This window comes from Conger conger, chromosome 18, assembly GCF_963514075.1.
Source record: "Conger conger chromosome 18, fConCon1.1, whole genome shotgun sequence".
NCBI classification, from domain to species: domain Eukaryota; kingdom Metazoa; phylum Chordata; class Actinopteri; order Anguilliformes; family Congridae; genus Conger; species Conger conger.
The window spans coordinates 28403019-28428689 of record NC_083777.1 but is presented as its reverse complement, the minus strand read 5'-3'; the positions used below and the strand labels follow the sequence as shown (position 1 = coordinate 28428689).

General features: G+C 47.6%; 2 protein-coding genes across 5 annotated transcripts in view; both read left to right on the top strand.

Moving 5' to 3' along the window:
* Positions 1 to 10541, top strand: part of zgc:172136 (uncharacterized protein LOC566376 homolog) — a 28237-nt gene extending 17696 nt beyond the window's left edge. Inside the window, exons 8-15 of one of the 2 annotated variants that reach the window (XR_009706345.1) lie at positions 493 to 558; positions 2033 to 2101; positions 2654 to 2828; positions 3440 to 3721; positions 5499 to 5627; positions 6801 to 6871; positions 7886 to 8643; positions 8788 to 10541. Coding sequence is in view for 1 of the 2 variants with exons in the window: in XM_061227466.1 (XP_061083450.1) it covers positions 493 to 558; positions 2033 to 2101; positions 2654 to 2828; positions 3440 to 3721; positions 5499 to 5627; positions 6801 to 6871; positions 7886 to 8173 (1080 nt within the window). In the remaining variant the exon portion in view is untranslated. Of the gene's footprint in view, positions 1 to 492; positions 559 to 2032; positions 2102 to 2653; positions 2829 to 3439; positions 3722 to 5498; positions 5628 to 6800; positions 6872 to 7885; positions 8734 to 8787 lie in introns of those variants that run through there. The other variant, XM_061227466.1, reaches the window with a different exon arrangement.
* Positions 10542 to 11893: 1352 nt separating this feature from the next.
* The window catches only part of tarbp1 (TAR (HIV-1) RNA binding protein 1), a 25296-nt gene continuing 11518 nt past the window's right edge, over positions 11894 to 25671 (top strand). For all 3 annotated transcript variants that reach the window (XR_009706343.1, XR_009706344.1, XM_061227465.1), the window contains exons 1-15: positions 11894 to 12959; positions 13774 to 13871; positions 14116 to 14185; positions 14416 to 14564; positions 15156 to 15208; positions 15682 to 15779; positions 18649 to 18784; positions 19304 to 19400; positions 20080 to 20169; positions 20635 to 20782; positions 21144 to 21413; positions 21827 to 21924; positions 23241 to 23399; positions 23750 to 23988; positions 24838 to 25066. Coding sequence is in view for 1 of the 3 variants with exons in the window: in XM_061227465.1 (XP_061083449.1) it covers positions 11975 to 12959; positions 13774 to 13871; positions 14116 to 14185; positions 14416 to 14564; positions 15156 to 15208; positions 15682 to 15779; positions 18649 to 18784; positions 19304 to 19400; positions 20080 to 20169; positions 20635 to 20782; positions 21144 to 21413; positions 21827 to 21924; positions 23241 to 23399; positions 23750 to 23988; positions 24838 to 25066 (2919 nt within the window). In the remaining 2 variants the exon portion in view is untranslated. The remainder of the gene's footprint in view (positions 12960 to 13773; positions 13872 to 14115; positions 14186 to 14415; positions 14565 to 15155; positions 15209 to 15681; positions 15780 to 18648; positions 18785 to 19303; positions 19401 to 20079; positions 20170 to 20634; positions 20783 to 21143; positions 21414 to 21826; positions 21925 to 23240; positions 23400 to 23749; positions 23989 to 24837; positions 25067 to 25671) is intronic.

Genomic DNA, 25671 nt, shown 5'->3' with positions numbered 1-25671 from the left:
ACGCACACTGTGTCTTGCAAAACAACCGTTAATGTTGTAGCCAACACACGTTTTTGGACACAACATTAAAGGTTGTTTTGCAAGATACAATGAGCGGGAGCATAACTACTCTGAATGTATTTTTCTCCCAGCACCTGTTACCTGAGCCAGGTGTGCTAACCTTATTTCCCATTTACACTTCTCCTATTTAATAAAGTCTGATGTGTCCATTTACCCAAATATACAGTGTATTGCCGTACAACAAGCTATGGTTTCGCTCAATGCAGAGTACCTTAGCTGCTTGTGAAAGACATACCCGGTTCATAAACATTTGTCATGCTATCTCTTGTCACTGTAGCCTGTGCTATCCATTAGCGTGTTTTATGGTGATGGGGATTAGAAGTCTTCCTCATAACGCTGCCCGTTATCACGGGAGGTTCTGCTTGGCTGCTTGGGCCGAAGGGGGATCTGATCTCTGGTCCTCAATCCTCTTCGTCTGTGTTTCCTCTTCAGGACAAGCGGGAGGAGAAGGGGTCTGCACTCCTGGGCCTGACGCTGAGAGGAATGCAGGTTTATCAGGTGTGTGTGTGTGGCTGTGAGAATAAGAGTCGGTATGAGAGAATGCTTGTCTGTGTGTGTGTGTGTGTGTGTGTGTGTGTGTGCATACACAGAAGTGTGTGTGTGAGAGAAAGAGAGAGTGAGACAGAAAGAGAATTTGTGTTTGAGAGAGTGTTGGTTTTTGAGTGTGCGTTTGTGTGTAGGAGAATAAGATTGTGTATGTACAGTATACACGAAAGTGTGTGCGAGTTTGCGTGAGAGACAGAGAGAGAGAGACAGACAGACAGACAGACAGAGAGAGACGACAGACTGAGACAGACAGACGGAGTGTGTATCAGACTGCTCCTGCTTTCTCTCAGAGAGAGAAGCATGGGTCAGCATCCCAGAATTCCATGCAGCTGACAAGCGAAGAATGCGGGGTTATCCAGGAGTAGCCTTAAAACGGCAGATAGGGGATATGTGGCCCTGGTCTCTGCCGTTTCATCTGACCGTCAGAGTGCAGATTAGAGCGTGAAGGGGCTCAGGGCTTCTGAGATGAACTGCCAACGAAGATGTTGCCCTTCTGACCCTTAAAGGACCAAAGTCTAACGTGCTCCAGAGTGCAGACATACTCAAATATTTCAGTGGCCAACAGATCCTATTTTACCAGACAAATTACACTTCACTCATTTCTACGCATAGAGGTTTATTGGATGTGCATCTCAGTAGTGATTGGTTTACTGAAGGGTCCACCATTTAACTGGTTTGTATAAATTAAACTGTCAAAACAAGAAACAATTCATATTCAGGGTATGGTATTCAGGTCATTGAGCTGATACCGGTGATTTATTACACTCATTTTTTACCTTCATTCCTGGAAATGTGGCTTGTGTAGAAGGTTTAATTTTAGTAAAAGCTTTCTACAAGGAGCTGTCAATCTCTGAATCAAGGAGTAACCTGTGTGCATGTGTGTGCATGTGTGTGTGCGTATGTGTGTGAGCATGTGGGAGTGTGTGCGCGTATGTGTGTGCTTGTGTGCGCGTATGTGTGTGAGCATGTGTGTGCGTGTGTGTGTGTGCGTGTGTGTGTGTGCATGTGTGTGCATGTGTGTGCGTATGTGTGTGAGCATGTGTGTGCGTATATGTGCGTATATGTGTGAGCATGTGTGTGCGTATATGTGTGAGCATGTGTGCGTGTATGTGTGTGCTTGTGTGCGTGTATGTGTGTGAGCATGTGTGTGCGTATGTGTTGTCTGTGATATCTGATTTTCTGTGTCTGCATGTCTATGATATCGGTCTCTGATTTTCTGTGTGTGTGTCTGTGATATCGGTCTCTGATTTTCTGTGTGCGTGTCTGTGATATCGGTCTCTGATTTTCTGTGTGCGTGTGTGTGATATCGGTCTCTGGTTTTCTGTGTGCGTGTGTGTGATATCGGTCTCTGATTTTCTGTGTGCGTGTCTGTGATATTGGTCTCTGATTTTGTGTGTCTCTGTGTGGGCTGTGATGTGTCTCTCAGGAGGTGAACAACATACGCCAGCTGCTGTATGATTTCCCCTGGTCTAATGTGGGACGCCTCACCTTCCTGGTGAGTCCCTGTGCCTCTCCTTTCCACACATACTGTACTGTCACCCATGCAGATCAAATCTGTGTACTTTCACCTGGCCGCGTTACAGTAACTGCTGTTGTATCATTGGAGATTATTGTTATTATTACTACTACTACTACTATTATTTATTTATTTTTAACATTTATTCATCAGGAACAGTGCACATTAATCAACATTTTCAGTTTCCACATCAGTGTAAATGCGCCAAGAGTTAGCTAATGAGCTCATTTTCATCTGTAGTCCCTAACCTGCATGTCTTTCGACTGATAATATTAATATCACTGTTACCATTGTTATGTTTTTGTTGTCCTTACTATTATTATTTCTATGCAATAATTGTTTTTCATTGGAGTTTTAGTGGGTTATTATTATTTTATTTATTGCTACTATTATTATGGTTATTTTACAAATAGACGTGTCAGTTCTACCAGTGAGTCAGAGAGACAGGTCTTGTTCTCCACGCCGCTGTGAGAAGTGTGTGGATCTCAGACCTCCGCTCACCCCACCCCACCCCACCCCACCCCCTCACAGGGCAAGAAGTTTGAGATCCAGCCGGACGGCTTGCCCTCGGCCCGGAAGCTGGTGTACTACACGGGCTCCCCCTTCCGCTCCCGACACCTGCTGCAGCACCTGAGCAACAGCCACCGGCTCTACCTGAACCTCCAGCCCGCCCTTAAGCACCTGCGCCACCTGGAGGAGACGGAGGGTAAGGCTGTTACCCTCACGCCCTGCCCCGTGTAGCCGGGTCTCCAGGCTGGAGTCTGAGCCCCTGGGCGCGTTAAAAATGACTGGACATTTATTCATTTAGCATATTATTTGCCGAGTGTAGAATGTGTGGTTTATAATCCATGTTGAATGATGCGATATAGATTTGCTTTGTTAAATCTGAAGTTTAGTTCTGCTTCCCATTGAGTTCTTTGGAAGTAATGGCAAGATGCCTCTTGTTCACCCATTCTCACACACTTACGCTCACGCACCAACCGCAATAGGCTGCCATACAAGGCACCTACCAGCTTATTGGGAACAGTTAGCGGTTCAGTGTCCTGCTCACACCTTGACACACCCAGGGCGGGGGACGGAACCGACATCCTTCCCCCTACCAGACGACCGCTCTTACCTCCTCGGCTAATGACGCCCCCTGTTCCTACCTACCCTCAGGGCTTAAAGTACTCTGGCACCGTGCCTGATTTCAGTTTTTAAATTCATATAACACTTAATGCAATACGTTGTACACATTTCCTCCTGGACTTTCCTTCCTCAGGCTCACTGCTTTTCCCTCCTGCTTTAATCCCCGCCCCCCCCCGCTGCCCTCCCCAGAGAAGAAGCGGTACCGAGAGTCCTACATCAGCGACGACCTGGACCTGGAGCCCACGGCGAGCGAGGGGAGCCCGGGCCTGTCCCGCCGGTCCACCAGCAGCTCGGGCATCGAGGCGGACTCGCGCCAGCGCCGCGCCTCCGTGGAGATGCCCTCCGTGGAGGAGGAGGAGGCGGGGGAGGAGGCGCTGCTCCAGCGGGCGGCCAGCCGAGGGAGCTCCCACACCTCCGGCGTGGACACCGGCAGCAAGGCCCGCACCGAGGAGGAGGACTGGCAGGAGGACGGTGAGAGGAGGAGGAGGAGGAGGAGAGGGGAGGGGGAGGAGAGGAGAGGAGAGGAGGAGGAGGAGGACTGGCAGGAGGACGGTGAGAGAGGAGGAGGAGGAGGAGGGGAGGAGGAGGAGGGGAGGAGGAGAGGAGAGGAGGAGAGGAGAGGGGGAGGAGAGGGAAGGAGAGGAGGAGGAGGAGGAGGAGAGGAGGAGAGGTGAGGGGAGGAGGAGGAGAGATAAGAGGGGGGCTGTCGAGCAGGATATGGGGGTTGTAGGAAGCACTTTCGCCTCACAGCAAGAAGGTCCTGGGTTCTTTCTGTGTGGAGTTTGCATGATCTCCCCGTGTCTGTGTGGAGTTTGCTTGTTCTCCCCGTGTCTGTGTGGGTTTCCTCCGGGTAACCCAGGTCTGCACAGCTGTTTGGCCCTTGAGCAAGGCCCTTAACCCCGCATTGCTCCAGGGGGGATTGTCCCCTGCTTAGTCTAATCAACTTTAAGTCACTTTGGATAAATGCGTCATCTAAATAACAAATTATTATTATGATTATTTTGACATTTAACTTTTTTTGGCATGCTTAAACATAAACATAAAAACATAAATCCCAAAATCAGTGTATTGTACAGGAGCTGGATTAAAGCTCATTTCCTCCTGCAGTCCCTGGGAGTAGTGCAACACATTACCACACAAAAGAAAGAGCAACCATACATTTGGTTAAAAGAACAAGGAATTGTATCACACAAACAGGTATAGCCATGAATGGAGTGCTGTTAGTATAAGCTATCGTGGTAAAAACAAGGAGAATGGACATGGTGTGTTTACACAAGGTGATATTTTGCAGTGATTTATTTTTTTTCTTTCTTTTTTTTTCTTTTTTTTACACACAAACAAAAACAAATCGTAACTGAGCCCAGGCACAAAATGGCGGCCGAGAGCAGGCAGCAACGGCGCTGGAACTGTTATGTCACGGTGGAATGTGGGTTGTTTGTTTACATTGGAAACTGCGTCATTTGAATCGTAACGAGACGGCGGGCAGGGCCCTGCGTGGCCGTGGCTGGAAATGTGGCTGGGCAGGTAAAAGACTCAAATTCCGCCCGTATCTTATCTCCGCAACACTCAGGAATGAGATTACACAACCGCGACCTCTGCACCGAACATCACTCAGGGGAGGGAGAGAGAATGTGTCCCGTTCCTTTCATTGCCCCGACAGTCAGATTTACTCGAGCAAATTTGAGCGATCCAAGAGTGTAATTTATGAAGGAGTGTCCCTCATTGTCTCTGATGTGTGAGTATTTTAGTTATTGTCATTATTTCATTATTTTGACTATTCTTTTCGTGTGTTTTTCATTGCTTTGTTAACCCTGCCAGTCCCATAGGGGGTCCTTTTACATTACATTAATGGCATTTGGCAGACGCTCTCATCCAGAGCGACGTACAGTTGATTAGTCTAAGCAGGAGACAATCCGCCCCTGGAGCAATGCAGGGTTAAGGGCCTTGCTCAAGGGCCCAACGGCTGTGCGGACCTTATTGCGGCTACACCGGGGATCGAACCACCGACCTTGCGTGTCCCAGTCATGCACCTTAACCACTACACTACAGGCCGCCCCACTTGGCTTTGGTTGAGAAAATAGAGAAAGTTGAGAATTTAGTAGGGTCGTAAGAGGGGCTCAAAACAATAGTACAGCAGCCATTTTGGTCGGTTGAGTAGGTGTAGGGTGGAGAGTGTCGTATGGCCCTCGTGGGACTGAAAGCGTTGAATGAGTCGCCCCTTCCTGACCCGCCCCTTCCTGACCCGCAGAGATGCAGCTCAGCGTGGATGAGCCGGAGGAGGTGTCCGTGGATGAGCCCGAGATGCAGCGATTGGTCGAGCTGCTGGAGGGCGTGTCTGTGGACAGCCCCGTGTTCACACCCGAGACCCACTGGGGAGGTGAGGTTATACCCGACCCCCTCCTACACCTTCACCTCCTGCACCTCCAACCCCCTGCACCCCCAACTGCATGCCCCTGCTGTTCCCCAAATCACGGTCCTTGAGGGGCCAAGACCTGCTGGTTTTCCACCCTCCCTTTACCTGGGAGTCAGATGTGAAGACGGTCTGGCCAATCGGTAGCACTAATTGTTCAGTTAATTTACCCGGGAGGAAAGAAAACCAGGGCCGGATTCGGATTCCAGGGCCAGATTTGAGGATCTTTACCCTCGTGAATGACCTATTCACGGTCTCTTGGTCCAGACCTTGTTCGTCTCATGTGCTCCTTTCACATTGTCTTCTACGATGCCATCAGATATAAGAGCGTTTTGAGCCTCGCTGTGTGGTAAAGTTGTATTACCCACGCGTGCAGACAGGAGCTGCCGTGTAGCGTAATGGTTAGGGCGCAGGGATCATCGGCCCCAGGCAGGACTCTACTGCAGTACTGCTGAGCACGGTGCTTAATCTGCACTGCTTCGCTGGATGTTCAGCTGCAGGAATGGATTGCACGTTAAGAATGTAGAAGTGGATAAGTGTCTGATAAAGTCTGAAAATGTAAATGTAAATCACAGAGGAATTCTCTAAAGTAAACCCACGGTGTCAGGCTTAAGATAAATATGCACACATCAGCATGAGGATTGCAGAAGGAGAAGATTACGCCCAAGGTACTTTCCTATCTCTCAGCGAAGCCTGGAAGGCAGCAGGTTCAGCTCAGCCAATCACAGATGATGTGTACATACTTCTTCACAAACAGTTTTTATTAAATGTATTGTTATCAAATCTGGCTGTATCTATGTTACTGAGCTGGCGAGCGTGCTAATAATCTGTCGCTGTGAAGTTTTCTGGTTCTAAAAGCTGCTGACTTCCAGGCGTCACTGAGGAAAGGAAAGTACCTTGGGCGACGATTACGCTGTGTTGTTCTTATTTTAGACTTTAGTGCCCCCTACTGGTCAGTAGCAAAACTTATTTTTGAGAATGGAGAACACTTGCTTCTGTTTGTTGACTTGGGTAACTTCTTTGCTTTATTATGTATTTCTACTGTTATTTTGATCAACTTCATGAACATTTGTGTTTGTGTGTGACATTTGCAGTGGTTAAATAAAATCTGAAATACCCTTCTTTTTTTTTTTTTGGCAGATGTTACAGAGCAAGCAGTGGACGGACCAGACTGCCAGGTGAAAATGCGCAGCTCCGATTCCCTGGAGCAGGTCAGTCACTCGGGGAGATGTTGAACTGTTTTACCTCTGAGCTGTTTAAGTCAGCAGGGCTTTAATGAAAAGATTTGGGTTCTTGTCCTATGCTGTGGAACTGAAGAAGGTCCTAAAAATTAATGTTGCGTGCCACTCTCAACATTTTAAAATTAAGATCAGGATTTCTACAGTTAAGGCCCGTCCACACCAATAACTATAACTATAACCATAATTGTCATGATAACGATATGAGTATCCACACTGCAGAACGATTACGTTCTGTAAATCCTCGCAGCTATGTCAACTGCCATTTTGCACGTGAAGCCCTGTAAATTAATTTGGAATTTGATTCACTGGCAGTATTTTATCATTCATGCAGCTGAAAAAAATGGCTCTGAAATAAATTGCTCTTTGTCATTATAGTTGTGGTGTGAACTCCACCGTCCACTTGAGTTAGAAGAACGATTTTTAAAACAACATATTTATAAATGGTAAATGGTAAATGGTTGGCATTTATATAGCGCCTTTATCCAAAGCGCTGTACAATTGATGCTTCTCATTCACCCATTCATACACACACTCACACACTGACGGCGATTGGCTGCCATGCAAGGCGCCGACCAGCTCGTCAGGAGCATTTGGGGGTTAGGTGTCTTGCTCAGGGACACTTCGACACAGCCCGGGCGGGGGATCGAACCGGCAACCCTATGACTGCCAGACGACTGCTCTTACTGCCTGAGCCAATGAGACGACTGCTCTTACTGCCTGAGCCAATGAGACGACTGCTCTTACTGCCTGAGCCAATGAGACGACTGCTCTTACTGCCTGAGCCAATGAGACGACTGCTCTTACTGCCTGAGCCAATGAGACGACTGCTCTTACTGCCTGAGCCAATGAGACGACTGCTCTTACTGCCTGAGCCATGTCGCCCCTTATACTGTAGTTATCGTTATAGTTCTCGTTCGTGGTGTGGATGGGCCTTTGACCTTTGACCTTTTCTCTCGTCCCCTCTCTCCCTGCCCCGTCCCCCAGGTGCTGAAGTGGAGGGCTCGAGGCGCCGTGGACAGACACAGCCAGAGCCTGGATGACGTGCGTCTCTTCCAGCCCCCCGCCCCGCTGAGCACCACCCTCCAGACCGACACCTCCCACAGCTACACCTTCGGCCTGCCAGACCCCAAACTGGACCTCCAGGGGCCCCTGAACCATGGCTGCCACCCCCTCCATTACCCCGCCAAGCCCTCCTTCTACGGCCGCAGGTCCATGAACTGCCTCGCCCTGGACCTTCTGGGGGACGAGCAGCTGCTGGAGTTCATCCTGTGAGCACCAGAGGGCGCCACTGAGCGGCACATTTTTTTCCCCCCCCGGGGGAGTTTGCAGTGTGCTCGGGACAATAACACTGGGTGCAGATCTTCCGGTTCTAAAGGACGGAATGCCTTCATGAGTGCAAATGAACATAATTGCGAACGCGGTTGTGTGAGTGTGTGCGAGCGTGAGCATGTGTGTGTGTGTGTGTGTAAATATTTGACATTGTTTTCACACCCCACCCCCCCTCCACACCGCTCCTGTCCTGCTGGGCCAGCAGGTTTTCAGCTCCGCTCAGCGGGGGACCGCACGGTGAAAGAGAGGCTCTGAACTGTTGCCTGGAGACAGCGCTCTAAACTGTAAACACAAAGTCCCCTCGTTTGCCATCACCCACTTCGGGGACAAGGAAAACCGGGGTGAATGGTGGTACTGCTGAATAAGAGAGAGAGAGAGGGCTAAGTGGCAGACATACTCAGAAGCCTACCCTGGTACAACAATACCCACCGACGCACTCCCCTTCACACCTGCCATATTTATTGTACATTTTGTCTTTTTTATGTTTTTTTTTTTTTTTTTTTTTTTTTCTGTGAAAGTCTCATTCTGTCATCATTTTTTTTCCTCACAACCACTAGGATTTGGTCTCGGTCTCTTCCAGCGAAAGTCGCCGGTCTGTTTTCAACAGACATGAAACCGAGTTCTTGTTTTTGTTTATTCTGTGCGCCGTTAACGAGACCGTCGCTGTCTGAGGCTGAACTGAAGGCGCCCGGCTGAGCGTAACGATCCTGGAGTGAAGAAGAAGTGTTGTGACGGCTTCAGCAGCAGCGCTTTGTTGATACTGACACAGAACACAGATGTGCTATTACAGATGAGATATTCTCATGTGGAAATGTACAATCTCCACCATTACAAACGGCAGCAAAACACTTTGTGAATGCGCGCTGCACTAGTGCATTTGTTTGAACACGGTGAACTCTAGATTTCATGCACACATTCAGTACATTAATTAATGTGTTCGTGCACATGCAATGTCACACCAGTATTTACAATTTTGCACATGCTTTTTGTAAATGCATGCACATGTGCTAAAGATTATACACCATAATTCCTGCAAATAATTTGTACATGCATTATGCACAGTAGGGTTCTACATTGTGAACTTTTCCCATTTCAAATGTGCATAATCACTTAGGATTCTAGACGGTGACTAAACGTATGATTTAGGAATGCGTATATGAACATCGGATCCTGCATTACATTTTACAGATGATTTGTACACATAAGATTCAACACTGCAACATCTGCCACGCAGGCGGTCTGTAAATGCATATGCGCACTTAAAGGTTTACACTACAACTTTGCAGATAATCTGTGAATTAATATTTGCACGTAGGGTTCCACACTGCAGCTTCTGCTTATGATCTCTAAATGGGTGTGCGCACGTAGGGTTCCACACTGCAGCTTCTGCTGATGATCTGTAAATGGGTGTGTGCACGTAGGGTTCCACACTGCAGGTTCTGCTGATGATCTATAAATGGGTGTGTGCACGTAGGGTTCCACACTGCAGCTTGTGCTGATGATCTGTAAATGGGTGTGTGCACGTAGGGTTACACACTGCAGCTTCTGCTGATGATCTGTAAATGGGTGTGTGCATATAGGGACCCAGTGTTGAGTTCTGGGGTAAATGGAGCTGGTGCTTTTGCAGTGTCCCCAGCGCTCCTACAAAGGGTTCGAGCCGAGCATGGCTGTCGCTGGAAAATTTATTTTCAATTAGCTGCCATTTTGCCATGCCATTGCCACCTTGCTCATTGTCAACTGAGATGCTGAGATTCCCCTGTATAATTCCATGTCTTCCACTTCATCTTATTATTGTTGATGTATTATTTATTTATATGTAGGCGTGAGGATTTTACATTGTTGTAAAGAATGGGACACTTACCAGACTTAATGATAAATGCAGCCAGTATTAACTATTCAGGTGGTGACTTCCCACCGCAACGTTTTCCATTTTACTACCAGAATTCCTTGCACCTTTATTTTTTATTTTTTTAACTGTTTTTAACTCTGTACGCCTTCCTTTTTCGTAACAATGGGGATGGTCTGTATTACCTTTTAAGATTAGAACAACGGAAGAATCCGTTAACACGACATGTATAATTGTACATACATTGTTTTATGAGTGAATGGCTTTCTTGGAAACGCTGCTGCGTCCAACTCTGAGGACGACTGCAGTGATTTCATTGGACTGTCCATATTAAGCCAGCACATGCAATATTTTACACATTGATGAATGTATAATCCAGCGAGTAATCAATCAATTATGAATTATCCTCCCAACCATCTTTATATTCTTGTTTTTATATTAAAATGTATTCTACTATAAACACTAGTTCATCTTTTATTTCTTCATTTTTTGCTATTTGATCATATGTACACTGAAGCCCTGAACAGAAATTAAGGGAGGGGGGGTGGTTTCAAGAAAAAAATCAGGAATCCCTCGCTTGTGAATACAGTCATACAGTATAGGGGGCCCTAGAAAGAAACAGAAATCCCTTGCTTGTTTTACATTACATTTTAGTCATTTGGCTTAGTCATCTTTTAATCCGAAGCGATGTACAAGTGCATAGGTTCTTCCACAAGTTAAAGCAACACATCCATAACTAGTAAAATACACATGAAGTGCTGTTCTAAACATACAGTCATCATAAGTGCAATTTTTTTTTGGGTTAGGGTTAGACAAGAGGGATATCAGAAATGGGGGGGGGGGGGGATCAGGAGATAGGACTAAGGGACAGTTTGAAAGGGTGAGGTAAAGCTTGAAAAGGCTTGTGAATACAGATGTATACAGTGGGCTCCAGAAAAGACTGTATATAGTGCATGTGGGGTGGCCTGTAGCGTAGTGGTTAAGGTAAATGACTGGGACCTGCAAGGTCGGTGGTTCTAATCCTGGTATAGCCACAATAAGATCCGCACAGCCGTTGGGCCCTTGAGCAAGGCCCTTAACCCTGCATTGCTCCAGGGGAGTATTGTCTCCTGCTTAGTCTAATCAACTGTATGTCGCTCTGGATAAGAGCGTCTGCCAAAATGCTATTAATGTTAATATAGTAAACTATGCAGATAATAATCTATATGTTTCGCTGCCAGTGGTTCAGGGGCATTACTTAAGATCAATGGCACAATTAATTCAACAAAATACCAGAAAATCAGGTTGTCTCTGCTAGGCAGCTGAGACTTGGTCGTAGGTAGATGGTCCAGCAGGACAATGACTCCGAACATGTATAAAAGCTCACACAGACCTGATCTTAAGTGAAAACAACATCCATGTTCTGCAATAGCCATCTCAATCTCCAGACTTAAATTATATTAAAAACCTGTGGTCTGAACTGGAGAGGGTGGTCCATAAATGCAAACCAAAGGAAATGAATGATTCTGAAAATTTCTGAATTTTAAGAAAAGACTCATGGCTTTGCCACGGGTGTTTGCAAACTCACAACCTAGCAAAAGGGGCAAAACCTGTTCCCAAAACATTACACTGCCACCTGCAAAAAACAGCTGGGATTACTCCTTGTAGCCTTATATTACAGGGATGATGTACAATTTATTCATGATTATTGCCTCTTTTTGACAAAAAACTAAACTAAACATACCTTCTGTGCCTTATGTGCTTGTGACGTCACCCATAGCGTCAGGCACACATCACGCATGCGTATTGCAGACAGTTTGGACGCGTGAGAACCCAGGAAGTGTTTGCCTGGAATGCCGTTGTGGGAAGAAGCGTGTTGTGTTTGCTGTAGTGTTAGTGCTTGATGATTTTTGTCGACTATGTCTTCGGTTTTAATAAATGCCCTTTTATCTAACTGCCCCGATCCAGAAACTGTCCTGTCTAAGTTATATTTTACAACCGACGTGTGGCCGGAGATCGAGAGAGTTGAAGCTTTAACCACGTTGATAGACACAGTCGGCAAACTCCCCGGCTATGGCGAGGAATCTAAAGGGGACACAGTGAGAGCACGTGCCAGTGCTGCTGCAGCTGCGAAAAGAGAACGTTTTCTTGCAAACGTGCAGAATGTTATATGGAATCAGTGTTTACCGCTTTTGTACAAACCCCCCGAAGAAAATAAGTCTTTACAAAGCGATCAGGCTACTGGACACACCAAAGAGCTGTTCAATGCCTTGTGTGGGTTACTGGGTGTCTGTGTTGGACTATGTGACACCGAAGTATCGGGTAGATTGGTCAGTATTATTTTGCCAGTTTTGGACGTACCCGAAGGCACCCTGGAAGGCAAAGACCTCCTGAGTGTTGACGTTGCCGTCGAGGTCTTAGCTGTCGTTCTGCCTGCCGTTTCGTCCGATAGACAGCTGACCGCGAGAATCCTCTCGTCCGCCCTCAGCTGCATCAGGACGCGATCGGACGCGCAGGTTTCAAAAGCCGTGGTCCGCGTATTATTTACCGTCCTGGATAGCTGCGGCGACGGCGCGAGGAGGGCTGACGTGCTCGCGCAAATCTGGTCTGAGCTGCGCGACCGGTACGCGGGTGACGGTTCGGCGACGGTGACGGGTCGCGTCTTGCTGTGTCTGACGGCGCTCTCCGACTACTTGTTCCCATCAGACAAACCGTCCCGTCAGACTCTCCCCGCTGTCGAGGCTGACCCTCGCCTTTCATCTGAGTTCTGGGGGATTATTCAAGGCGGCCTGACGCACAGAGACAACCTCACGCGCAAACGGGCTCTGTATCTGCTGAAGAGATGCGTGATGCTGTCAGAGGAGGACGCAGTGGAATTTTGCTGTGACCCGGCGTCTCCCGACGGTAAGGTATTGGCGTATTTGCGGTCAGGTGTCACAGGTACAATGCCTGCATTACTCCAAGGCTGTGATTACTCCAAAGCTGCTGCTTTGGATTGCTTGGATGGATGTTTCTCTGAAACATAGTTGAATTACCGTTACACTGACATACGAGAGTGAGCGCTATGTGTTTCAAGTCTGTTGGTTGCACTTGTAACTCGCTTTGGATTAGAAGCGTCTGCCAAATGACTAAAATGTAAAATGTAAATGTCAAGACATATACACCAGCAAGACCCCTCCGTTCAGCCACTTCGTGCTGTCTGGCGCCTCCCCCTGGCCACACCTGCACTTCTCGCACACGACTGCTGTCTGTCCTGGCCCCACGGTGGTGGAATGACCTCCCTGTGGATGTCAGAACGGCAGAGTCTCTGACCTCTTTCAAACGCAGACTGAAGACTCATCTCTTCAGGCTGCACCTTTCCCTCCCTACCTCACCACCATGATTAGCCTTATATCGACTATAATGGCACTTATATAGTTATATATAGATATTGTTGTGTTTTGTATTAGCTATTGTATTGTTGTACTCTGGGTATTCTAGCTGCCAACTGTGGTATGCTAGTTTGTAAGTCGCTGTATTCTTCAAGGGTTCCAACTGTATCTATATGGTCACAATAGGACTCGGAACCATACTGTCCTCTTCACACTTGTTCCTGTGTTCAATCTGCACTCCTTGTAATGTAATGTAATGTAATGTAATGTAATGTAATGGTGGTGCTTATCTGCCAGGTCATTCTCAGATCAGTCTGTTTTAATGAAATTCTCACCAATATCCGCAGGTGAGATTGTGTTTCGATGGGTCCCAGAGAAGAGCCAGCTACTCCGGGAATTCTGGGAGGACTACGCTTTGATTCTGGAGACCCTAGATGAAAACCAAGTAGGCATCTTTTAATCGGTATCAAATATGTACTGTGCATTGGCTTTTTTGTCACACCACAAAGCACTGTACTGATTTATGCAGAAAAACACTTTCTGTTGTTCACAACCGTGTCTGTCAGCTTTTATTTGGTGGAGGTAAGCTGTGTGATTTGCCAGTGTCAATAACGGTCAAGTTACTCAAAGAATTAAATTATATGCGAAGGTCTCTGTCATCATGTTTGTGATGTCACTTGTTTCCCTAGATACACTTGGTCCGGCCTGTACTGAACAGGATCAATACACTGATCGAAGCAACTGTGAGTGACACTGAAGGTAACTCAACAATAAATCTTTGCTATTTTTATTTTCTTTTATATTACTTTCAGGTATGTTCATTATTTTGAATTTGAACCTGCAACCTCTCGGCTACAAGCCCAGTTCCTAAACAACAACTACTGCTACTACTACTACTACTACTACTACTACTACTACTATTATTATGATGATGATGATGATGATGCTTAACTGTCCTTACCCCTCTTCTCTCTTCCCCTTTCCCTCAGACAGTGCCCTGCTACACCCCTCCTGGCTGCAGTGTGTGTACCAGCGCATGTTCCACAGTGAGAACAAGACCGTGATGAGGGAGGGAGTGTGCCACCTGCTGGATATGCAGTGTATACGCAGTCCGGCCTTTGCCTTGGCTTTCGCACAGGTAAGTTTATGGCATTTGGCAAACGCTCTTATCCAGAGCGACTTACAGTTGATTAGACTAAGCAGGAGACATTCCTCCCCTGGAGCAATGATGGGTTAAGGGCCTTGCTCAAGGGCCCAACGGCTGTGCGGATCTTATTGCGGCTAGACCGGGGATTGAACCCCCAACCTTGCGGGTCCCAGTCATGTACCTTAACCACTACGCTACAGGTAAAAGAGGAAGTAAACTAGCTTAGCTTACTTTAAAGGCCCACATTTTTTTTTTTATGTTACTGATTTAAGTCTAACAATTGCAGTTGGTAGGAATATGTATATTTTACAGTCTAACTAACTCACTCACTATTTTTTCAAGCTGTTTGTAAAGCTATTTCCCACGTGACATGATGTATGTTATCACATAATTATTGGGTGACGTTGCTAAGTGTTAAGATGAGGAGCTGACCACAGGAGGGCAAGAGAGTTTTCGGTCTGGGGACGGGGTTAGAGGCCTGTATAAGTTGTTTGTGTAGGATTGTCAGTATGTGTGTGCATGGTAGGTTTTAGATGTGCTAATTTCTTTACTAGGCTCTTCTCCTTGCTCTCTGTCCCATAGTTCATTGTTGGTCCTTTCTTGGACATCTTGGCCGAGAGCTCACTCTTCCACAGGTGAGTCGTCATGAGCATGTCACAAAATGGCCGTCGTCTCCGCATGTTTTTCTGTCTGCATTTGTTGGTTTCGCATGGCCATTGTAATAAGCTTCTTCCAACTGTATAGTATCACATGTTTAACGTAACTGACCCACTGATTATTGTATGACAAAAGAGCCCCCATTCTTTCTCAGTGTAGTTTGCAGCTCTGAGCTGGAATGGGTTTGCCAAGTAAGCTAATCTGTGTTCTATAGGAAGATGATTGAGGCCAGGGGCTATTGGGAATTGAAGTCCAGAGGCGGTGGCCATGGACTACTTTTAAGGAGCTCTGGACTTCACTTCCCAGCATCCCCCTCTGTAAAGTGTGGTGGCACTCGGCCGACTTAATTGCACCATGAAGGGTGTGCTTCAGGGTGATGCGAATGGCAGGTGATCGTGCAGGTCATTTCTCATGTCCTGTAGTCCTGATGATGTCTATTACCCTCCCTCAGGTCATCGAACCAGAGAATCGGGGAGCGGCCAGAGTTCGGGACCAAGCTGGAGGCCTTCCTGGTGACCTTCTTCAGTGCACTACCCCAGCAGAGCAGAGGTTAGGATCCTGTGCCCGGCTGCATAAAATGCCTCGAGCGTTTCCCTTAGTTCTGACACTTAAGCGTTAATTTCCCCTTTGCTAAGGGAATTACCTGAGGGCGTTGCATGTAAACCTTTTGACGTCTTTCTTAGGTAAGGGAAACGTTTAAGTGCTTTATTGCAATGGTTGACGTTTTACTGTAGCAAAATTCGGCAGTAGCCATGGATGCGTTATCTCATTGGTTACGATCACTTACTGTAGACTATACAATTAGATGAGGTTTTAACCCCTAACCTACGGTAGCCTAGCTATATTTTATTTTATTTTGCGAAAATGGACAGAAAACAAAAAAAGGAAACCAAATTGGACCCTTAGGGCTCGGACTCAGGATGACTTGGGCTAATCCCCAGCCCAGAGTGGCCACTGCTTGAGCTGTTGGTCAGAAACTTGACTCTTGGTTTCTGGCCAACATTGGTTTCTGGCCAAGTATTGGGTGGTGATGGATGTGTTAATTTGTTCCCAGGCTTCCATTTGTTTCTGTTGTCTGTTTCTGTCTTCCTCGTAAGGCAGGGCATCATTCTCCCTTCAGCATGTTCTGTGCAGCACTTTATGACAGTGCAGTTCTAAAAATGTGCTAGAACAAATATTTTTGCATGGAACAAATTGAGTGGATTGATTCATTAACCACGGGATCACATTACAACACTGTAATTAAGACCACCTGCTAACATAATACGGTGTATGGAGTAGTGGATACTGTAGTTAATTCTTACAAATCCTTCAGAGTTATCACATCTGTCCCAATATCATATTCCTTTAACACAAACTCCCGCTAAGATAGGCCTTCACAGCTGTGAACCAGCCGTGTTTTAACTGAGCTAACTGCAATTCTCTGTGCAGTCCTGTGTCTATAGAACCTGCAGTCATGGTCTCCACAGCGTAGCAGTACATTACATTACATTACATTATTGGCATTTGGCAGACGCTCTTATCCAGAGCGACATACAGTTGATTAGACTAAGCAGGAGACAATCCTCCCCTGGAGCAATGCAGGGTTAAGGGCCTTGCTCAAGGGCCCAACGGCTGTGCGGATCTTATTGTGGCTACACCGCAGATTAGAACCACCGACCCTGCGTCTCCCAGTAATTTACCTTAACCACTACGCTACAGGCCGCCCATTCCATTAGCAGTAATGGAGGTAGCAGACATGGTCTCCACAGCGTAGCAGTAATGGAGGTAGCAGACATGGTCTCCACAGCGTAGCAGTAATGGAGGTAGCAGTCTCGGTCTCTACAGCGTAGCATTAATGGAGGTAGCAGTCATGGTCTCTACAGCATAGCAGTAATGGAGGTAGCAGTCTCGGTCTCCACAGCGTAGCAGTACTGGAGGTAGCAGTCTCGGTCTCTACAGCGTAGCAGTAATGGAGGTGGCAGTCATGGTCTCTACAGCGTAGCAGTACTGGAGGTAGCAGTCTCGGTCTCTACAGCGTAGCAGTAATGGAGGTAGCAGTCTCGGTCTCCACAGCGTAGCAGTAATGGAGGTAGCAGTCTCGGTCTCCACAGCGTAGCAGTAATGGAGGTAGCAGTCTCGGTCTCTACAGCGTAGCAGTAATGGAGGTAGCAGTCATGGTCTCTACAGCGTAGCAGTAATGGAGGTAGCAGTCTCGGTCTCTACAGCGTAGCAGTAATGGAGGTAGCAGTCATGGTCTCTACAGCGTAGCAGTAATGGAGGTAGCAGTCTCGGTCTCCACAGCGTAGCAGTAATGGAGGTAGCAGTCTCGGTCTCTGCAGCGTAGCAGTAATGGAGGTAGCAGTCTCGGTCTCTACAGCGTAGCAGTAATGGAGGTAGCAGTCTCGGTCTCTACAGCGTAGCAGTAATGGAGGTAGCAGTCATGGTCTCTACAGCGTAGCAGTAATGGAGGTAGCAGTCATGGTCTCTACAGCGTAGCAGTAATGGAGGTAGCAGTCTCGGTCTCCACAGCGTAGCAGTAATGGAGGTAGCAGTCATGGTCTCTACAGCGTAGCAGTAATGGAGGTAGCAGTCATGGTCTCTACAGCGTAGCAGTAATGGAGGTAGCAGTCTCGGTCTCTAGAGCGTAGCAGTAATGGAGGTAGCAGTCTCGGTCTCTAGAGCGTAGCAGTAATGGAGGTAGCAGTCATGGTCTCCACAGCGTAGCAGTAATGGAGGTAGCAGTCTCGGTCTCCACAGCGTAGCAGTAATGGAGGTAGCAGTCATGGTCTCTACAGCGTAGCAGTAATGGAGGTAGCAGTCTCGGTCTCTAGAGCGTAGCAGTAATGGAGGTAGCAGTCTCGGTCTCTAGAGCGTAGCAGTAATGGAGGTAGCAGTCATGGTCTCCACAGCGTAGCAGTAATGGAGGTAGCAGTCTCGGTCTCCACAGCGTAGCAGTAATGGAGGTAGCAGTCATGGTCTCCACAGCGTAGCAGTAATGGAGGTGGCAGTCATGGTCTCTACAGTGTAGCAGTAATGGAGGTAGCAGCCATGGTCTCTACAGTGTAGCAGTAATGGAGGTAGCAGTCATGGTCTCTACAGCGTAGCAGTAATGGAGGTAGCAGTCATGGTCTCTACAGCGTAGCAGTAATGGAGGTAGCAGTCATGGTCTCTACAGCGTAGCAGTAATGGAGGTAGCAGTCATGGTCTCTACAGTGTAGCAGTAATGGAGGTAGCAGTCATGGTCTCTACAGCGTAGCAGTAATGGAGGTAGCAGTCATGGTCTCTACAGTGTAGCAGTAATGGAGGTAGCAGTCTCGGTCTCTACAGCGTAGCAGTAATGGAGGTAGCAGTCATGGTCTCTGTAGCATAGCAGTAATGGAGGTGACAGTACTTCTCTCTGCGGGGCTGTAAGCGTGCCTCTGTGCGCCCTCCATAGGTGGGGTCCTTCTGCAGCTGGTCCAGCGTTTGGGGTCCCAGCACTGGTGCGCTGTCCCCATCCTCTTCCTCTCCCAGGCCCTGTCCCGGCTGGCCCCCTGCCCCGCCCTGGATCTGCAGGGCCTCCATGCCTTCAGGTAGCTCACCTGGTGGACCACACACCGCCCCCCCCCCCCCCCCATTCCTGTCCCAGACCCCGCCTTCACCTCTGAGTTATACTCTGTGTAAGCTTGCCAGTTTTGTAATCAAGGCGAAAAGCCTCACTCTCTGTTGATAGGTTTTTAAATATTTATTTCAGCAGACAAACAAATGAACACATTTCGGCAGTAAGCCTTTGTCAGTGTTTAAAAGCCCAGCCTTTTAAATAGTCATCACTAATCATTCAATTAACACGAAGGGGGGAAAACACAATCAATCACATTAGTAAGTAGGCCTATGTGTAATGATAAACTACATAATCAAAAACACATTTACAGAAAACGGTTGAACAGTAACTCTTCGAGAGTTTTTGGTTGCAGTGTTTGAGATGTATCAATCTTGCTTGCTAGTTTGCTCATTAAAAGTAATTATGGGACATTTTAGCATATGCTCTATATTCTAAAGCTGTTAGCATTTTGCATCTTTTTTTTTTGGTTTGTACCTGTCGATCCTTTTAGGGAGGTTCTGCGCTGTACCATGATCACGCACCAGGTTCTGCTCAGGGGTGCAGCCCAGTGCTACCTGCTGGACAGCGCCCTCCACCTGACTGATGTGGTATGGCTTCTTAAAAGGACTTAGAACCGTGTTTCCCAACTCCAGTCCTGGGGACCCACATGCCAGAAGGTTTTCGTTGTAACCAGTAACTCACACACCTGATTTAATGATTGAACCAAACAAACCACAAAAATGCCCTTGATTAGTTAAATCAGGTGTGTGAGTTACTGGTTACAACAAAAACCTTCTGGCAAGTGGGTCCCGAGGACTGGAGTTGGGAAACACTGACTTAGAACCTCTAAGTGCTGGTTGCCCAGCTGTTACAAAAAAGTAAATGTTATCTAACCCAAATAAATAGTAGAAAATATTGCCCTTGTTTTAAGTTACTGTTTGCTTGACAAGTGAAATTGGTCCCATATAACCCCATTGGCATATCTTGAATTGAGTCAAATAATCTTTCAATTTGGCAGTTTTTTTTTTTTGTCTTGTTTTGTAAAAAAACTAATAGAAATGAAAGAAGATTTTAAGTGTACATATAAGGCTTAGATCCTTGTAAAGACTGACTTATTTTTAGTTTTTTGCCGTGCACAAAATTAATATATTAATATTAATTAATATAGAGGTGTACAACTGTCTGACCCCCTCCTCCCTTCCAGAGTTGCCCAGATAAAGGTGAATAAAGTGTAGCTGAATAAACGCTCGGCTGAATGAAGTTTTCCGTCTCTTGGTCTCTCCGCAGACGTCCGTGACGCTGACGGACGTGTTCGGGTTTCTGGCGCACTTCCGGGCGGAGGAGTCGCTGTGCCGGGGGACCCCACTCTGGGATCAGGTCTGAGTCGCAGGACGGGTGGGGTTTTGGGGGGGGGGGTCGGGTGTGGTTTTGTGGTTCAGTTGTGTTGCAGAGGCCTTTGATTGGCTGTTCAGAGCAGTGTCTCTCACTGGTTGTGAGGACTGTTAGATCATGTGATCAGTCATAAGCACTGACTGCCATCTAACAGGCCAACTGCAAGCCTCTGTTTGGCCAGCTACTTTAGGACATGTCTAAGGTTTGACACATAATTTAATAAAAAATGATGTATTTGCAAGAGTTTGTCCCCCCCAGCCCCCCTTACCTCTGCCTGGCTACTTTTCAGACCTGTCTGGCTACTGAACATTTTAGAAATGTCCTGCAGTCACCTAAGATATTCCCAGAAATGGCTTGCGAATTTGACAGAATTTGTCGGAAACAAATTATCAGAACTCGATATCGCTGAAGTGAAATAGAGAATTGACTGTATTTGTGTGTTTCCTCTAGGTGTGTGACTGGCTGCTGGACTGTGAGGGGAGATTTAAGTGCGTTCTCAGAGACGGGGATTCGAACCCAGAACCTGGGTCTGAGCGGTCGGTTCGGGGATTTGTCCAGAACCAGCTGGAGTCCTTCCTCAGAGTCCCGGCCAGCATCGGTGAGGGGGGGAGCAGGGTAGAGCTGGGGTGGGGGGTGTCTGCTAATACACCCAAGCTTCAGCAGGAATATGTGTGGGGGGAAGGGAAACTTAAATGAAGCAGTGGTGTAATCAGGGATGCGTAGTCATTTCATGCTGCACCTCTGGTGGTAATTAGTAATTACACAGTTGTAAAAAAATGATCCACCTCGTTTGTGGCAGCTTTTAGAGCTCTATTTTATAGCTGCTACGGAAATTGGTGATGGCTCATTTCACAATAAGAGAAAAGTGTAATTAGCAGCAGTGTTTAATTGCAGGTGTGTAGGCTGTGCGTGTGTGGGACTGTGTTGCTCTGGATGACCTGCTCTGTCACTGACCGCAGATGTGAGTGCCAGCGTACCGGACCCTCGGGAGGCAGAGTCTTTGGCCCGAGCCATCCTCCTCTCTGCTGACATGCAGAGGCGGAGACCCGGGGAGAATGCCCCCGGTGGCCTGGAGGAGGTACTGCATCCTCTACTGGACACGCTCACCAGACTGCGCACCAACGTGTACCTTCCCCTGAGCAAGACCGACAAGAGCCTGCAGCTCCTGCTCCAGCTGCTTCAGCTGCGTCAGCTGCCCCGCAGGGGAGGCAGCCGGAGCGCACACACAGGTCTGCCTCCTGATTGGCTCTGTTGCACTCGTCATTGTGATGTCATCGCCCATTTTCGGGGGAAGTACGTTACTTGCAGATTGTACCCGCTGTGTTCTTTAAGGCGGATGTTCCGTCTCTCTACTAGTGAACACGAAATCATTCACATCGGTTAATGAATGTTAATAAAGAGGTGTCATGAAGTATGACATTGTCGTGATAGATATTTTGTCCTATAAACACAGCACCGCTCAGAATGTGCAGTATACAGGCATTGACCGTTTCGTTTGTCTGTAGAATGCGGTGTTGTCCCTGAGGTTTCATACCTATTGCTGACAGGCGATGGTGTTTTGGTGTAGCGGCTATTGCGTTTACGAGACATTCGGCTCCTTTTGTGTTCCGTGCTCCTGATCCGTGTGTGTCGTTCCCCACAGCGGACGGCGTCTCGGTCGCCGTGGAAACAGCCGTGTTGGGCGTGGCAGAGCCGGTGCAGGAGTTCCTCCTGCGGAGGTTGAGCGGGGAGCTGTGTGCGGTAAGAGCTCCGTTTATCTCTCTCTCTTTCACACGATCATCCTCTCCTCCTTCCTCTCTCTCCCCCCTCTGTGTCTGTTTCTGTCCTTCTCTCTACCCTACCCTCTCTCTGTCACTCAGAGCTGTCTGTGTTCTGGGTCTGTAGCGGTCTGATGTGGACCGGGCAGCTCTGTATCTCTCTCCTGTTCTCTGTCTCTGTCACTCATCGCTGTCTGTATCAGTAACTCTGGTGTGCTCATCGCTGTCTGTATCTGTAACTCTGGTGTGCTCAGAGCTGTCTGTATCAGTAACTCTGGTGTGCTCAGAGCTGTCTGTATCAGTAACTCTGGTGTGTTCTGGGTCTATAGCTGTCTGTATCAGTAACTCTGGCGTGCTCAGAGCTGTCTGTATCAGTAACTCTGGTGTGCTCTGTGTCTGTAGCTGTCTGTATCAGTAACTCTGGCGTGCTCAGAGCTGTCTGTATCAGTAACTCTGGTGTGTTCTGGGTCTGTAGCTCTGTGATGTTGACAGATCCAGTCTGTATCTCTCCCTCTGTCACTCACTGCTGTCTGTAAACGTAACTCTGGTGTGCTCAGAGCTGTGTGTATCAGTAACTCTGGTGTGCTCAGAGCTGTGTGTATCAGTAACTCTGGTGTGCTCAGAGCTGTGTGTATCAGTAACTCTGGTGTGCTCAGAGCTGTGTGTATCAGTAACTCTGGTGTGCTCAGAGCTGTCTGTATCAGTAACTCTGGTGTGCTCAGAGCTGTCTGTATCAGTAACTCTGGTGTGCTCAGAGCTGTCTGTAACAGTAACTCTGGTGTGCTCAGAGCTGTCTGTATCAGTAACTCTGGTGTGCTCAGAGCTGTCTGTAACAGTAACTCTGGTGTGCTGAGAGCTGTCTGTAACAGTAACTCTGGTGTGCTCAGAGCTGTCTGTATCAGTAACTCTGGTGTGCTCAGAGCTGTCTGTAACAGTAACTCTGGTGTGCTCAGAGCTGTGTGTATCAGTAACTCTGGTGTGCTCAGAGCTGTCTGTATCAGTAACTCTGGTGTGCTCAGAGCTGTCTGTAACAGTAACTCTGGTGTGCTCAGAGCTGTGTGTATCAGTAACTCTGGCGTGCTCAGAGCTGTGTGTATCAGTAACTCTGGTGTGCTCAGAGCTGTCTGTATCAGTAACTCTGGCGTGCTCAGAGTTGTCTGTATCAGTAACTCTGGCGTGCTCAGAGCTGTGTGTATCAGTAACTCTGGCGTGCTCTGTGTCTGTAGCGGTCTGTATCAGTAACTCTGGTGTGCTCAGAGCTGTCTGTGTCAGTAACTCTGGCGTGCTCTGGTTCTGTAGCTCTGTGATGTGGACCGGGCCGCTCTGTATCTCGCGGTTCTGAGGGAGCTGGTCCGGCTCTACGCTGCGGTCGGATGGCACCGGTCCAGTCGGCTGGGCGGGCTCGTCCCGGCTTTGGTCCATAACTGCCTGAGGAGGCTCCAGGAACCGGAGGAGGAGGTAGAGGAGAGATTCTCTCCGTTATGTTATTCATTTCACCCGACTATAAAAACATCTGTCCTCTTACATTCAAAATAATTTGTACCAATAACATTTTACTCCCTTTTGCAGTAAAATTATGGAGTGGCAGTGAGATTTTGATGTAATGAGACCCCAAATATCTCAGTAAACATAGAAACTGACTATTTATCATGCTTTGGAATAGTTTACAGTATCTTTGTGTGTTCTTGTCAAATCAGGGTATTCTAGCATTGGAACAGGAATTGGCCATTTTTAAGTAACATAAGAAACCCCTGCTGTGTGAAACGGGAGGATGTCATGTGACCCGGCCCCGTCACCCTTGTTCCCAGAATCCTTCAGTGTGCGGGCAGGTGGGGCTCATCGTGAGCATGGCGTCTTTAGCACAGCTGTGTGAGCTGGGGGAGGAGCACCGACAGGAGCTGCATCCCGAAGCCCTCCGAGCGCTGTCCTCGGTCACGGGACACTTCTTCTCCTCCTCTGCCTCGTCCTCCTCTTCCTCTTCTTCCTCGTCGGCCGACCTCATCCGGACTTTGCTCAAACCTGCGGCTTCCGCCACCAACCAGGAGGGGTCAGTATAAGTCAGAGTGGCTTCACTAGAGTCTGTCAGTTTTGCTTTGTTTTTCTGGACGTCTCCGGTCTCGCGGAAACCCTCAGAGGCAGCCCGTTAATACTGCTCGCCTTTGGTAAATCTGTGACGGTGATTTATCTGCGTGTTTAAGGATCACTTCGTGCTCTCATAAGTCACGGTCCAGTGTGACAGGTACTTCTTCATAATGCCTGCAGTAATTGGAAACGATGGTTGGAGAAGGCCTGGACACATTGCAGTACACTGCTCTAACACTGAGCAGAATAACCGTGCACATCCCATTATGTGTGCATGCATGTCAACATGGGGAGGCCTGTAGCGTAGTGGTTAAGGTACATGACTGGGACCTGCAAGGTCGGTGGCTCGATCCCTGGTGTAGCCACAATAAGGTCTGCACAGCCATTGGGCTCTTGAGCAAGGCCCTTAACCCTGCATTGCTCCAGGGGAGGATTGTCTCCTGCTTAGTCTAATCAACTCTTACGTCGCTCTGGATAAGAGCGTCTGCCAAATGCCATTAATGTAATGTCATGACACTGTGTAGGAAATATCCGAGCTGAACTGTCTACTACTTTAAGACACATTCCTATTGCGGTTCTGGGCTTAGGGAGAACCGAGTAGCCTAGTCAATAACAACTATGATCGATATCTGATCCTTCATGGGGAGTAGAATTGACTGTAAATTGATGAATTGCCATCATCATTATTAGTTATTATTGTTAATCTTGTTCAGTCGCAATTTCTTCGATCGCCCCTGTGCGCCATTTTCTATCTGCAAGGTGTAACTCTACACCGGCTCTCTGTGATGGGCCCCGGCCTGTGTGTGTTCCGCAGGGGTGCGGATGAGGGTCCGGACCTGCGGGGGTGGGGGCGCCTGGCGGCCCACTTCGTGCGGGACCAGTGGACCTGTCTGCGCTTCGTCCTGGCCTCTCGGGCCCCGGCCGGGCCCCCGCTGACCGTCCCGGCCCCTGCGATTCTGGGGGCCGCCATGGAGGCGCTGGCCATCCTGCCCAGCGACCTGGTTCTGCCGGTTCTGGACTGCATGACCGCCCTGCTGCCCCAGGTCAGTAGTGTGATCGCCCTATATTGCCATAATTTACAGCCGAATCTAGTCCCACCCCCAAATTCCCATAGAGATCTATGCAAATGCAAAGAGTTTTAGTTTGGCTTGTAAGACCTGGAAATCCAGACTCTGATGATGTTGATTGGTCACAGACATCAGGAAGTGCATGCAAAGGATATGCAACCAAATGCAAAACATGACTCTTTTATTTGACGTTGTCTCAAACATTGAAATGGGGCACTACGTCGAAAAAGTGCTGTAATTACAACATGGTGAAACCAAAATGTAAAACCAAAATGTATAGAAATGCCTATAATTATTCTGTGTCTGCGTTTGACCACGTATGAATTGTTTGATTACAAACAGAGAAAATAAAATTTAAAATCAGAAAAAGACAAGTTGACCCCAAACGATTATTTTGTTAATGTCATGTTCATATTTAAAATAATTATCCAGATATATATTAATATTGTGTTGTGCTATATTGAGGCATGTGCATTGTATTGATTGTGGCAACATATTTAAAAGAACCTAATTTAAGAAACCATTTTTTTAATTATTGAATTAATTATTTAAATGTATCTGTGGGTGCAGGCCTTCAAGGG